This window comes from Crocodylus siamensis, chromosome 2, assembly GCF_052110815.1.
Source record: "Crocodylus siamensis isolate JL-2025a chromosome 2, ASM5211081v1, whole genome shotgun sequence".
NCBI classification, from domain to species: Eukaryota; Metazoa; Chordata; order Crocodylia; family Crocodylidae; genus Crocodylus; species Crocodylus siamensis.
The window spans coordinates 26,579,120-26,592,145 of NC_143396.1; the positions used below are offsets into that span (position 1 = coordinate 26,579,120).

At 40.2% G+C, this 13,026-nt stretch overlaps 1 protein-coding gene across 4 annotated transcripts in view; it reads right to left on the bottom strand.

The window, feature by feature from the left end:
* The window catches only part of STK32B (serine/threonine kinase 32B), a 334,464-nt gene that overhangs the window by 54,857 nt on the left and 266,581 nt on the right, over positions 1-13,026 (bottom strand). For all 4 annotated transcript variants that reach the window (XM_090035573.1, XM_090035574.1, XM_090035571.1 and 1 more), the window contains 2 exons: positions 12,913-13,016; positions 225-341 (listed from right to left, as the gene is read on the bottom strand). In XM_090035573.1, coding sequence (XP_089891699.1) covers positions 225-341; positions 12,913-13,016 — 221 coding nt within the window. The remainder of the gene's footprint in view (positions 1-224; positions 342-12,912; positions 13,017-13,026) is intronic.

Below are 13,026 nucleotides of genomic sequence, written 5' to 3' on the forward strand. Positions count from 1 at the left end.
CAAGAACCTTTGTCATTGTCATGATAGTATCATAGTTGATGGGAAAAGCCTGTAAGGTTTACAGACAATTCTACTGGCAATTTCAGCAGAGAGAAAAAGCCATGAAAAGGGACCTTCTTCTGTAGGCATGACATTTAAAAAATGTGCTATTTATCAGAGCTCTGTCTTGCCTGGTTTATGTTTTCTTGATTGCATGGAGATCAGAGTTGCTTGTACTTTCTTACCTTTTTAAGTAGTGCTATCATGCCCTTACACCATGTAGATGAGTAATGAACTCTTTCTATCTTGAACATGTTGAGGATCTCATCAATTGGGGTGGTGGAATGAATTTCGTACGGCCTCTGTGATAAAGTTAAAATAACATCAATCTAAAATCAGACAGAAAAGTTAAAGTGAAGCATATCGTATCCTTTCCGTACTTAGTGTGACTTATTTGGGAAACATCAGCATATCTCTAAACATGCTAGACTATATCAGCTTCACAGTAAATAATTTAACTTTACTTTAAATAGTTTTTACTTTTCTAAAGTTTTTTTTTTTTTGATAGAATACTCATAGCAGCATGAAAGTTTTCAAGGTAAATTCTAATTAGATTTATGAATATTTTTGCTCCTGGAGCCATTTATGTGATAAGTAGGCTATGGTTTATTTATTTCCATTGCAAAAGTATATTTGTATTGCAACTATCAGGGCACTGTTGTGCTAGAAACTGTGCCAACAAATAATAATAGAAAGTTCTTGTCCCAGGCACTTACAATTCAACAGACAAAGGGTGAGAGGAGTACGTTTCATCATCCTCATTTAACAGGTAAGGAACCAAGAGACAGACGGTGTGTCTACATGTGCCCCTATGGCACAATTAGTACTGCGCCGTGCTAGTGGCATATGGCTATTTTTAGGCACTATGTCACTGTAGCAATGCACTATAGTGATGGAGTGTTTTGCTACAGTGATGTAGCTGTGGTTTCACAGTTTGTAGCCGCCAATGCTATGTTAGCGTAGCACATTGCTACAGCATTGTGGTGTCTCATGTAGACGTGCCAGGAGAAACTGAGGCCTGAATTCAAATTAGTTTTGTAAGGGCCTAAATTTAGACAACTAAATTCTTAAGTGTTAGGCTGTATGCCCAAGGGGTAGGACACAAATTACACATAAGCTGGTATAAGTGATCAGAAACTGGTTCAAATCTGTAACACAACAGAAGTTCAGTGTACATAAACCACTTTCAAAGTGTCCGAAACTGGTTTAAGGTAAACCTGGATGGATGTAGTAACAGACTTAACAGATTTAGGTTAAATCAGTGTATTGAACTTCTGTCCCAGATCCCCTCCAGATTCAAGTTAAATCACAGCTCCCAGCAACCCAGGGTGCTTTGCACTTCCCCGGCAAACCCGCTCTAGTGCCCTGCAGCTTCTGGCGGGGGCCACTTCATGCATGTGGATGCATTTCTGGAATGATAAGTAAATATCTGTTCACTTGCTTATTGGTTCAATCTATGCAGCTTAGTCTAACCTGCAAAGATTGAATTGATTCAACCTCAGGCTTCTTGACTGCCTATACTTAGCTCGGGAGGGCAATTCAGTTTGACTGAGTTAGGCATCAGGTCTCATTAGGTGTCCAATACACTAATCTGAACATGATTTTTCAAAGGTCATTTAAGAAATATGCAATGGTGTCAAAAAACCCCAAAACCTAGATCCTGTACCTTCCTGCCAAGCCTTTAACCAAACTGCATAGATCATTAAAGAGCTCTACATACTTCTGAAAGGATTGCAATCCTTCACTTTAATTCCTATAGTCACAGGTGTTGCCTTAACAGGATAGGGGAAAACTCAAGCTCTATGCTGCTTTATTCACGAAGTGTGTGTCTAATGGTTGTGTTTCAGCAGTATTTTGACATATGCAGGAGCACATACTGTAACTGTTGGAATATCTGCTCTCTTTTAAATTAATTTTTATTCAGATCTGTAACTGAACTGATCTTTTAAAGAAACCTTACTACTGTATATTTATTAATCAAGACTGACAGAGTGATAAATCCATTGTTCTGGAAGAACAAGATAGTTGAGAGTCTGAATTACAGGTGAACCCACTCATGTCTGGTTTGATGGCTGTGAAATCTATAATCAAATGCCACCAGAACAGCTAGATGTAAACTCATGCATCCTAATTCATACTCAGTGGACAGCATTACTTAGAGCACATTCCAATACTCACTGAAAACAATAGACAGACTTCCACTGAGTTGCATGGGAACTAAATCAGTGTTTGATTTTAGTTACTGCATTTTGTTATGAAGTTGTATTTTTGAAATATTTCTATTTATTAACCAACTATAAAGGAAATGAATGACATTGTATTATAGTACGTCTTCATAAAGGCCATTTAGATGCTGAATTGATTTAGAAAAAGGGCCAGTAACAGAATAAAATTTGGAAAAATTGCATTTTAGTTTAAATTAAATATATATTTTTTATACTTCCAGGATACTTTTTATTTATTTATTTGTTTGTTTATTTTTGGGTCTTCACTGATATCCTCAAAAATATTCTGTGAATTCAGAAAGACAGTGGAGTACCTTAATGTGGTTACTCAGGTCTGCTGGGCAAAAAGATGTTCTCCAAGATGGAGATAAGCCTAACTTTCACCAGCACTGCAGGATGGGAGTGGAAAGCACATTTTGGGATAAGGGGAAATATATTTCTGAATTTTTACATCATGTTTTGCCAAGGATCTCAATACACTTTGGACATCTTATTTATACCATAAGGCTCACACTGAAAGCCAGTGGCCAAAACAAGAAAAAAGACCAAGAAAACAATATGTTTGGTTTAGCATTAGTCATGCCCACTTGCACACTACCCCATTGTGGACACAACTTTTACAGCTGTGAAAATTGCTTTTTGCCAGTTTCAGAACGAATATTACACTTTTGCTCCAATTATCATTCCATCCAATCTTGTTGATAGGGCCAGGTAACTGTTATCTTGCTCTATAAGCTGTAGGTATAGTATAACATTTAAAATTTAGTTTACCTCAAAATCATTGGAGTGTAGCATTAGACAGATGTGTACCATGCTTATTACGGTGCAGATTTAATTTCCTGAGTGGTGTTTGTGTAGGGAGGTATGAAGCTTTTGCAAAGGTATCCAATTTATTTTCTTTTTTGGCAGTCCTTTTATCAGCAACTGGCTAGGTATCTAAATGTCTCCACTGTGGTGCATGAAATGGATAGACTATCTCTGTAGGTTATGGATGCTTTAAGAAGGAGCTATGCTCAGTCTAATACAAATTCCAAACTGCTATGGAAGCCGTGCTTCTAATAACATAGCGTTTTGGCTGGCTGGTCTTCTACATTTACAGCACAAAAAACGAGGTATGATACTTTTGCACCATCTTTAGCTCCTTTTGATGAAGTTAGAGGCAAACAAGAACAAAAAGTCAGCACAAACAAAAAGCAATTTATTTTTACTTAACTTCCCCTGAATTCTGGCAGAAAGTTTCGTACATTAGCTACTAGAAAAGACAAGGCAAGGCTAGAAAATGGTCTAATTGACAAACTATTTGGTCTCACGAAAGCACATTCCATTGTTTGACTCTTTTTTTTTTATTTCCACTCTTAGGTTATTCCTCTTTCCTTTGTTTTCTGATTTCCCTGGTTCCCCATTTCCCCATACACTTTGTGCTGCCCAACTAAAGAAAAGCAGTGGTTCTGCCTGTGGTAGGATTCTTCACAGCTTCCTTTGAAAGATTTGGTACTACATACTGCCAGAAAGAGGACACAGGGCTAAATGGAAGAAGGGTCCAGTGGCAATTCCTAGACCCCAGTGGAATTAGCTCATACACGTTCTTGCAGCTGAGCTGAATCTTATGGGACCAGAGAAGAGAAATGCACTTGCTGGCTGCTGCCTGAGCTTGCAGCCTTATTCAAACAAGTTATTTCCACAAAGAAAACTGCTTTAGAGGCCACAGACAGGATGGGTGGGGCATTGATGCTGATGTTTTAATCTACAATAATACTCCTGTTAACCACATTCCTCACCTCTACTATTTCTTCCCCTCTGCCTTATACCATTCTGCACAGGTCTTGTTCAGAAGTGTTCAAAAGGTGTTTATAATTTAGAAAATATACACCTTTTTCCTAGTCTAGACATGGCCTCATGGTCCAGTCTGCCAGATCACTCACTGAACAGGCAAAAAACTCTACTCAACAGGACACTGTACTTGGTAGAGTTTTTGGCAGACAGATGACAATGCTTTTACTTTAACATGGTTTTGAAATTCAACCTTAGTTCCAGCCTTGTTTCAGAGAAAATCATTCTTGGAAGAGCATCCAGGGCTTGGCAAAAAGATACCAATGTTTTCTATGGAATTATTCAATGATAAGCAATTCAGTTATTCAGCTGTAAGTGACAACAGCACCTTGTGCTTAGGGCTGGGGTTCCAGATCTACCTCCACCATTGTGTAGTGTTCTTTTTCTGGGAACTTCTAATGAACAGGGGAATGTTATAAAGTGTTACTGCATCCATTATTATAATAATTAGTAGTATATAAAAATACTACTACTAATAATAATAGTAATAGAGAAACTATCTGTAATGAGAGTTTTCTGACACTTCCCATTATGAGGCTCCTTATTCAGTTGCTTATAACTGCTAGACTTTAACATTTTAGGTTGAAAGTTTCTATGCCGGGTAAAATTTTGGTCAGAAATACTCAGTAATTTCTGAGGAATAGGCTAGGGAAAGATATATTATTTGGATCATGTTAAAAATGTTTGGTGTTTTTTTCCCTTCAAACAGCTTCAATGTCTCCATGCTCTGAAGCAGGGACTTTTTTTAAGTTCAAGAACATGTAGGGTTTATTTTCACAGGAATATATGGCAGAGAGGTGATCCTTAAGTTAAGGATGTGGCTTTTAGCTGTTTCTGTGAAAATCTGCTTAAATTTGGACAAGTCATAAGTCTCCAAAAACAGCATTTAGTACATGCTCCTGAAAGACTTTTTTGATTTTAGCAACTACTTTCCCCAAGTAATCTATCTGTACTGGGCAGAGTCCAGTCCTGGACTATGTAGGAACTTCCCTACACTTGCAGCTTTCGAGTGCTTCTGGACATCTGGACTGAACGAGTGTTTCTCCGGGATTTCAGTAACCTTCACCAATGGACTTATGCAACATGAAAGAATATGATATTTAATTTCAATGCAAAGGACACAAAAGTCATACCTATGTGTGGATAATATTTTATTTATTTATAAAAATATAAATTTAATGCAAATGTAAATATTTATTTATAAATAGATTGGGGAAAAGGGATCTTATGGAGGAGTCCAGCACAGATAACTGGTTTGAGAGGGGACTGGGACTTCCTAGGCAAAGGGACAGGGACTAGGTGACTGGGAAGAAAAAGATGAGATGGGAAATCAGAGTTAGTAGGTGTGTGGGTACAGTGGATGAGGACTTAGAGGGACACCAAGTCTGTGTCTGTAAAAAATGTAATTAAGAACAAATGGGGAAGGGGAAGAAGATGAAGCAGGAAGTAGATAAAACTGGCAAGCCAGGGTGTGGGGACTCACCACTGGCTGGACAAATAGACTAGGACAGACTAGGGAAATGATGACATCAGAGAGGACAAGCAGCACAGGGAGGAAGGCTGGGACTGGGAGGCTCTGGAGACAAGGAAGATCGGTAGGCAGAAGAGTCCAAAGGACAGGGGTGAAGAGAGAACTAGTGATGGTATATTGGCAAACAATTGACTCTTGCTATCAGTTCATAGAATCATAGAAGTCGGGTCGAAAGGGACCTTGTAGATCTTCAAGTCCGACCCCTGCCTGGGGGGGAGAAAAGACTGGACTCAAATGAGTCCAGCCAGGTAGGCATCAAGCCTCTTGTTAAAGACCCCCAGGGTAGGAGCCAGCACCACTTCCCTAGGAAGTTGGTTCCAGCTCCTAGCCTCCCTCACTGTGAAGTAGTTCTTGCCGATGTCTAATCTAAATCTACTCTCTAATAACTTGTGTCCATTGTTCCTTGTCATGCCAAGGGGCACTAGGGGAAACAGTGTCTCCCCTAAACCCTTCTGGTCCCTCCTAGTGAGTTTATAGACTGTTACCAGGTCCCCCCTCAGCCTTCTCTTGTGAAGGCTGAACAGGTTTAGGTCCCGCAGTCTTTCATTGTAGGGTCTGCCCTGTAGTCCCCGGATCATGCAGGTGGCCCTCCTCTGGACCCTCTCCATGTTGTCCACATCCCTCCTGAAATGGGGCGCACAGAACTGGACGCAGTACTCCAGCTGTGGCCTGACCAGCATTGCATAGAGGGGGAGGATCACCTCCCTGGCTCTACTTAAGATGCACCTGTGGATGCACGACAAGGTCTGGGTAGCCCTGCCAACCGTGACCTCGCATTGTCGGCTCATGTTCATCTTGAAGTCAGTAATGACTCCAAGATCCCTTTCTGCCTCCATGCTCTCAAGAAGGGAGTTTCCCATCTTATAAGTGTGCTGCTGGTTTCTACTGCCTAAGTGCAGCACCCTGCACTTGTCAGTATCCTGTTTATGTCAGCCCACTCCTGTAACCTATTCAGGTCTTGTTGCAGTCTTTCCCTCTGCAGACAAGCAGAGCCCAGTTATCATTAGTAAAAGTGGCAGAAGTCCGTATGGTAGATGTGAAAGTTCGAACCCTAGTGCTGGAGCCCTTTATGGGTGCCTCTGTGACTCCACAGCTTACTTTTTTGGGAAACCTAGGACTTTTTATACAAATAGCAATTTATCCTGTAATTAAGGACTATTACATAATTTACATATCCAAGGAGGCTGGTTTACAGTTAAAAAGGTAACATTTATTCAAGCATTTTTTAAGTTTTGAAAGCTAGATTTTGAAACTTTAATAATGTTCTTTAAATATATTAATGTGTGGAATTTTACAATGATAATGAAAGAAAAGCCACAATCTTCTCCAAAAGTACAGTCCTAATGCTCTGAAAGCTTCCTGTACTGTTCCATGTGCTACCTCTTTCTTTGGCTTTCTTTTGTTAAATATGCTTTTTTCAGTTTTAGTTAGAAGGAATATAAGAGGCAAATTTATGGTAAATGCCATGGTGTGGTGTATTAGCTGAATGCCAGATGGCTACAAAATGGACTTACGTATCAAAGTAGTTGTTTGTGCAAGAAAGCCTTCCTACATTTGCAAAAAAAAAAAAAAATGTGTAAACCTACATACACAGAGTAAGTACAGGGAAAAGCACAAGACAGAGGGAGAGGAGGCATGTTAGAAGAAAAATATGTTTTATATCCTATTATGTCATCCGACAAACCAAAAACTACAGTAGCCAGTCCCCTATACACTTCAAAAGCCTACCAGAAGGCATTTTCAAATTTGCTAGAAGCATGCACAAAAGCTAACAGACCCTTTCATGCTGTATAAAAATAAATGTTTGGAAAAGAATGAGTTACTCAGTGATCAACTGAGAACAGGATGTGTGCTGGTTTCTGTGCAACTCAATGAGGGCAAGAATGCATGAGATCTGCTACCAATGAACATGTATCTGTTTTGTGGGAGATGATAGCGATTCAGTGTTCTGTGTCATAGTAGAGAGATAAACTGTTCTGTGTAAGTCCTTTCACAGGTGAACTCAGGTTTGCAAAAGTTTATGCTATACCTCTCTGATTCTGCATCTCTGAGTCTATAAGGTGCAAATCTACCCTGCATTCTGCTTGGATCATAGTGCCATGGTCAACAGCTACTAGTGTTTACCAAGACAACAGAGACAGGATGCATCAAGAGCTAAGAAATCCCCTATGGATGTGGGAAGAAGCAGTAAGGAGTAAAGTCCTCTCACCTATGGCATCATAGGATCATAACAAAATAGTGGCATAAGTGATCTCATGAGGTCATGTAGTCCAGCCTCCTGCTCAAGGCATTCCTGATTAAACCATCCGTAGCAAGTGTCTGTCCAGCTATTGAAAATTTCCAAGGATGGAGATTCCACAACTAGGTACTCTGTTTCAATGCCTGACCACTGTCATAGTCATAGAGTTCTTCCTAATCTCCAACCTAAATTTCTCCATCTTGTCCTGGAGATTCTGGATCCTAACCCTACCCTCCATACTGTCTGCAACTTCTCTCAACTTGGTATCATAAACAAATTTGCTAAGCATGCATTCAATCCCACTGTCCAATCATTAATGAGGATATTAAACAATGCTGGAGCTAGGACAGACTCCTGGGGAGCACCACTCGATACTTCCTCCCAACTAGACATGGAACCATTGATGACTGCTCATTGATGACCCTATCAGCTTTGACTCTACCTTATGGTACTTTCATTTAGTCTGTGTTTCCCTAGTTTGTTCCTGAGGATGCCATGGGAGACAGCATCAAAAGCCTTGCTCAGGTAAAGGTGCATTACAACCATTGCTCTCCCCTCAACCACACAGACTGTGAAGGAAATCAGGACTTAGAAGGAAATCAGATTGGCTAGTCATGACTTGCTCTTGGTGAATCCATGTTGGCTGTGCCTGATCACCTTGTTTTCCTCTAAGTGCTTTACAATGGATTCCTTGAGGACCTGCTCAATTATCTTTCCAGGTATTGAGGTTAGACTGACTGGTCTGGCAATTCCCATATCCCTCTTCTTCCCTTTCTTAAAAATGGGCATTATGAATGCCATTTTGAATCATTTGGGACCTCTCCCAACCTCCAAGATTTCTGAAAGAAGATACCTAATGGCTCAGAAATTACCTCAGCTAATTCTTTTAGTACCCTAGAGTGTATCTCATCTGGCCATGTTGACTTGACAGCATCTAGCTTCTCTGAATAAGCCATAACCTGTTCTGCCATTACTCTAGGCTGTTTGACTCTGTCCATATCTTTGCTGCCAACTGTGCTTGTCATCTGGTAGTTGCCTCTGTTTGTAAAGGCCGAAGTAAAAAGGCTTTGTTTTCATGAGAAGCCCAGCTCAAACACTGTGGGCACTTTTACATGTGCTTCAGGGGTAGGGGGAGTGGGGCAGTACTTTAATTAAAGCGTCTCTAAGAGCCGCTCTAATTAAAGTGCCGCTGCATCTCCTGCATCCGCCTCCCAGTGCTTAAAAATGGTGGTGGAGGCACTTGAACTAAAACTCGTTTGATAAGCTTTGGTTCAAGTACCCCTGCCACCATTTTAAAGCATGGGGACGCTGATACACAAGACACAAGAGGCTGCTGGAGCAGCTGCTCGGAGTTCCAGCGCATTGAAGCAGCCTCGGCATCTGCGTACAGGTGCCCTGTATGCTGCATCTCATCAGCAGTTTTCATGGAAAGCTGCAAATGTGGTTAGATAATCACTCCAACCTACCATGCTCTGTCATTATGTCCAGAACCATCTTCTTTTGTTTGTTCAATGCTACCAAATGCATCCACTGATTTCACAGAACAAGGGCAGTTCTTGCTATTGGAATTAAACTGGGAAAATATAGTTTATCTGTAATTAATAATGCCCATGACATCTGACCCTTCTCCCTTCCATATTTCCAGTGTTCTTTAAACTGTAACTAGGTTGAGACTCTCCTTAACAATGCCATGAAAAAACCAAAAAGCTTATTAAAATGTCTTTAGCACCACAGATGTATTGTCTGGCTTTTCTAGTAATTTTTTATACAAACATTATTTAGAAATTTCTGAGATAAATCTACAACACTAAAATAAGCCTTTAGAACAACCCCTTGGCTCATCTGACAGAATTAACTGCTGATATTAACTTAAATAAACATGTAAAACTAAAGAATGTCTATTCTTGTAATTTTACAGGAGGTTAATCACACAGGAAGAGGTCTTCCACACAACCTAACCTGCCATGTGGTTAGGGCCAAGGACAGAGCAACTACAAAGAGGTTTCCCAAAAGTGGTAGGGTCTGATATGTCAAAGTAGTGGTCTGTAAAGTGGATGCTGAGGGAGAAGCTAATTGATCCATTACTGGATTTACAATTACTCTTAGATTGCACCATCCTTTTTGCAAATACAAATAATTCTAGGCTGAAATTATCCTAGTTTACTGCCCCACAACTGGGGCTGTGCAGAGAACAAAATTTCCAATTTACAAGAATTTCAGGATTTCAATATCTAGTTTCATTCTAAATCAGAACGGAAAATGAAATAAAAAAGATATTCATGAAGGTAAATTAAAAATAAAATGATTTTGTTTTGGTTTTGACTTTTAAAAAGGTATCGAAACATAATAAAATATATACAAAATGAAATGAAAAGGCAAAAATTGATTTAAAAAAAATCAAAAGTATTCTGTCCTGAAAATGTCAAAATGGAACAGGTTAGCCTTAATTTTTTACAATTTCCCTGCAGTTTTCTTCTGAAATGAAAGTCTGACAAAATAAAAACAATTTTATGAAGCATTTCAACTTTGATGGAACTACATATTCTTACAGGGTATAGTTCTGTCAAGGTTTTTCTACCCTCCCTACTTGCTGCCATATTATCCCTGTAAATTAGATAACTAGACACCTGATATCAGCTCTTCATCACTTGAAATCCTTAAATTAAGACTGGATGTCTTTCTAAAAACCATGCTCTGGTATACCCACTACAACTTGGGCTCAATGCAGTAAGTACTGAGTGAAATATTATTGCCTCTGTTAAACACAGGAACATATCAGATAATTTTAATAGTCCCTTCTGGCCTTATATTTACAAATTACCTCTAATTATTAATTACTATAGAAGTCAGCCATTTTTTAAAATCAGGCCCTAATTTTTCATTCAAATTAAGTTCTAAATTCTAGGTCTGTAAGAGCATTCACAGTAGATTCATGGTGGGGGTAAGTTTTTGAACAACAAATCATTCAGGTAGGAAGGAAGATCTTATACTGAAGCACTGAAAAAGATCTCAATTCAGCTCCTGGTTCTGCCACTTATCCCCTCTATGACCTTGAATACCAAGTGCTGAAATAACTAGGTGTGTAGTGCTACTCATGCACTTAAAGTAGGGGTGTCAAACTCACCTGGCCCACTGGATGGATGAATGGCTCAAGGTCAGTTCATGGGACAGAATGGGCCCACAGACCAACTCTGCATGGTGGATCAAGCACACAGGGCCGTTCTAGCATGGGCATCAACATGCAGCATGCATCCCGGACCAGCTCTATATATTGCGTACAACATGCTGCTTGCATCCCAGACTGGTCCTGCATACAGCATGTGGCAGGTGGGTCCACTCCAAGACCCATGGGCAGCACCACAGGTTGGATGCTAGAACTTCCAGGGCCCAATCCAGCCCATAGACTGCATCTTTGACACCCCGGTTAAAGATAAGTATGTGCTTAAGAGGGTAAAAGTGTTTTCTGCATTGGGATCAAAGTGTTTTCTGTTGAACATTTTGTTGAAGTGCTTGCAGAATCAAACACTTCATCTCTGTGAACCTTAATTTCCCATTGATAGAAGGGGGATAACAATCCTTGATTCTGCCAAACATCTTCTATAAATAGACTAGTTCTTCAAGTCAGAGACTGACTTATATTACATGTTTATAGACTGCTTACCATTATGGAGACTTGACACCTATTTCAGCCTCCTTATGCTATATACTGTATTTACTCAAATCTAAATAGTGCCAGCCCAGGTGGCAGCTCAGTTCTGGCTTTGGCCCTGAGTTCGAGGCTGAACCTGGGGATGAGCCACCACCTGTCCTAGGCTGCAATGGTCCATTTGGTGGGGGAGGGGGCCTGCAGTTGGGTAGAGGCATGGGGAGACTGCAAGGTGGGTGGAGGAAACTCCAGCCTCCCCCCTCTGCTCCTTGTCCCCCATGCCTGTGCCTGCTGTCCCACCTTGTGTTTCTCCTGCCACCTGTTCTCCTTTGCAGCCTATACCCCCACTTTCTGTTCCCTCCCCGCAGGTGTCACATCTGCTCTGTTGCTGCTTCCCCCTGGCTGGGCTGAGTTGAGACTTCACTATTTCTGACTACAGCTATATCAAGAGGTTAAGGAAGGGTGGGCAGAAAGTTGGGGGCAGACTTTAGTGGGGAGCAGGGGGGAGGGGGGCATGGCAAGGGGCAGACAGTTGCGGGGGCAGGATCTGGTGGGACAGGCACATGGGGCAGGGGTCTGGCCCTTTGCCCTATAGCAGTGGTCGGGGGCATGAATTTAAGATGACTTTCTGCTAATTAGATTCTAAACATGAAAATAATAACCATTTTATAATTTTCCATGTATAGGATCTAATTATGGGGAGTTATGTTAATTTTGAAGTCATAATGGATTCAAGTAAATACAGTAAGATCAATATGGACATAAAACAAGAGCTATGTGAAAGTGTATTCAAAGTACTGTTTTCCATGGGGAAGGCAAAGTATTTAACACTATCCTGTTCAAGTCCCTTGGAACCAAAATGGAATGGAGTTTTCTATTATCTTCTTCAAAATTTCTAAGAAGATTTTTCATTAAGCTTATCCACACAGTTGATTAAAAAAAAGACATGAGTGTTCTAGCAAATAAACATTTCAGTGGCCTGAGATATTTTGTTACCTCTTCTAGGTTTCACCAAGTGAGTGTAAAATATGATAAAAAATATTATTGCACTTTTATATTGAAAAAACACAATTATTTCCAAGTCAGTACATTTAAGTATTAAGGATTCAGTCTTATAACCTTCATTTATCACTCCCAAGATCAAAGGCCATTGGACTAGGCCTGTGAGGGTTCCTATCCAATCCAAGATCATTTGTTACAAACTGTCATGACATTGTGTGAAGCTAGAGGAAACCCATTGAAAGCAGAATTTTAAACTGGGAAAGCTTCCCCAATATCAAGATTGTATTACAAACCCAGATCTCAGGTTGCATTCATCTGAAGTTCAGTAGTAAAGCCACACAAATGAGATAGTTGTTCTGCAAATGAAATAGATAAATAAAGCCAAAACCAACAATCTTACCCAACCCCGGAGTAATTCATATGCTGTAATTCCCAGTGACCACCAGTCTACAGGGTATGAGTATCCTGGGCCTCCATCTGTGAAAGCCTGGAACACTTCTGGAGCTATAATAAA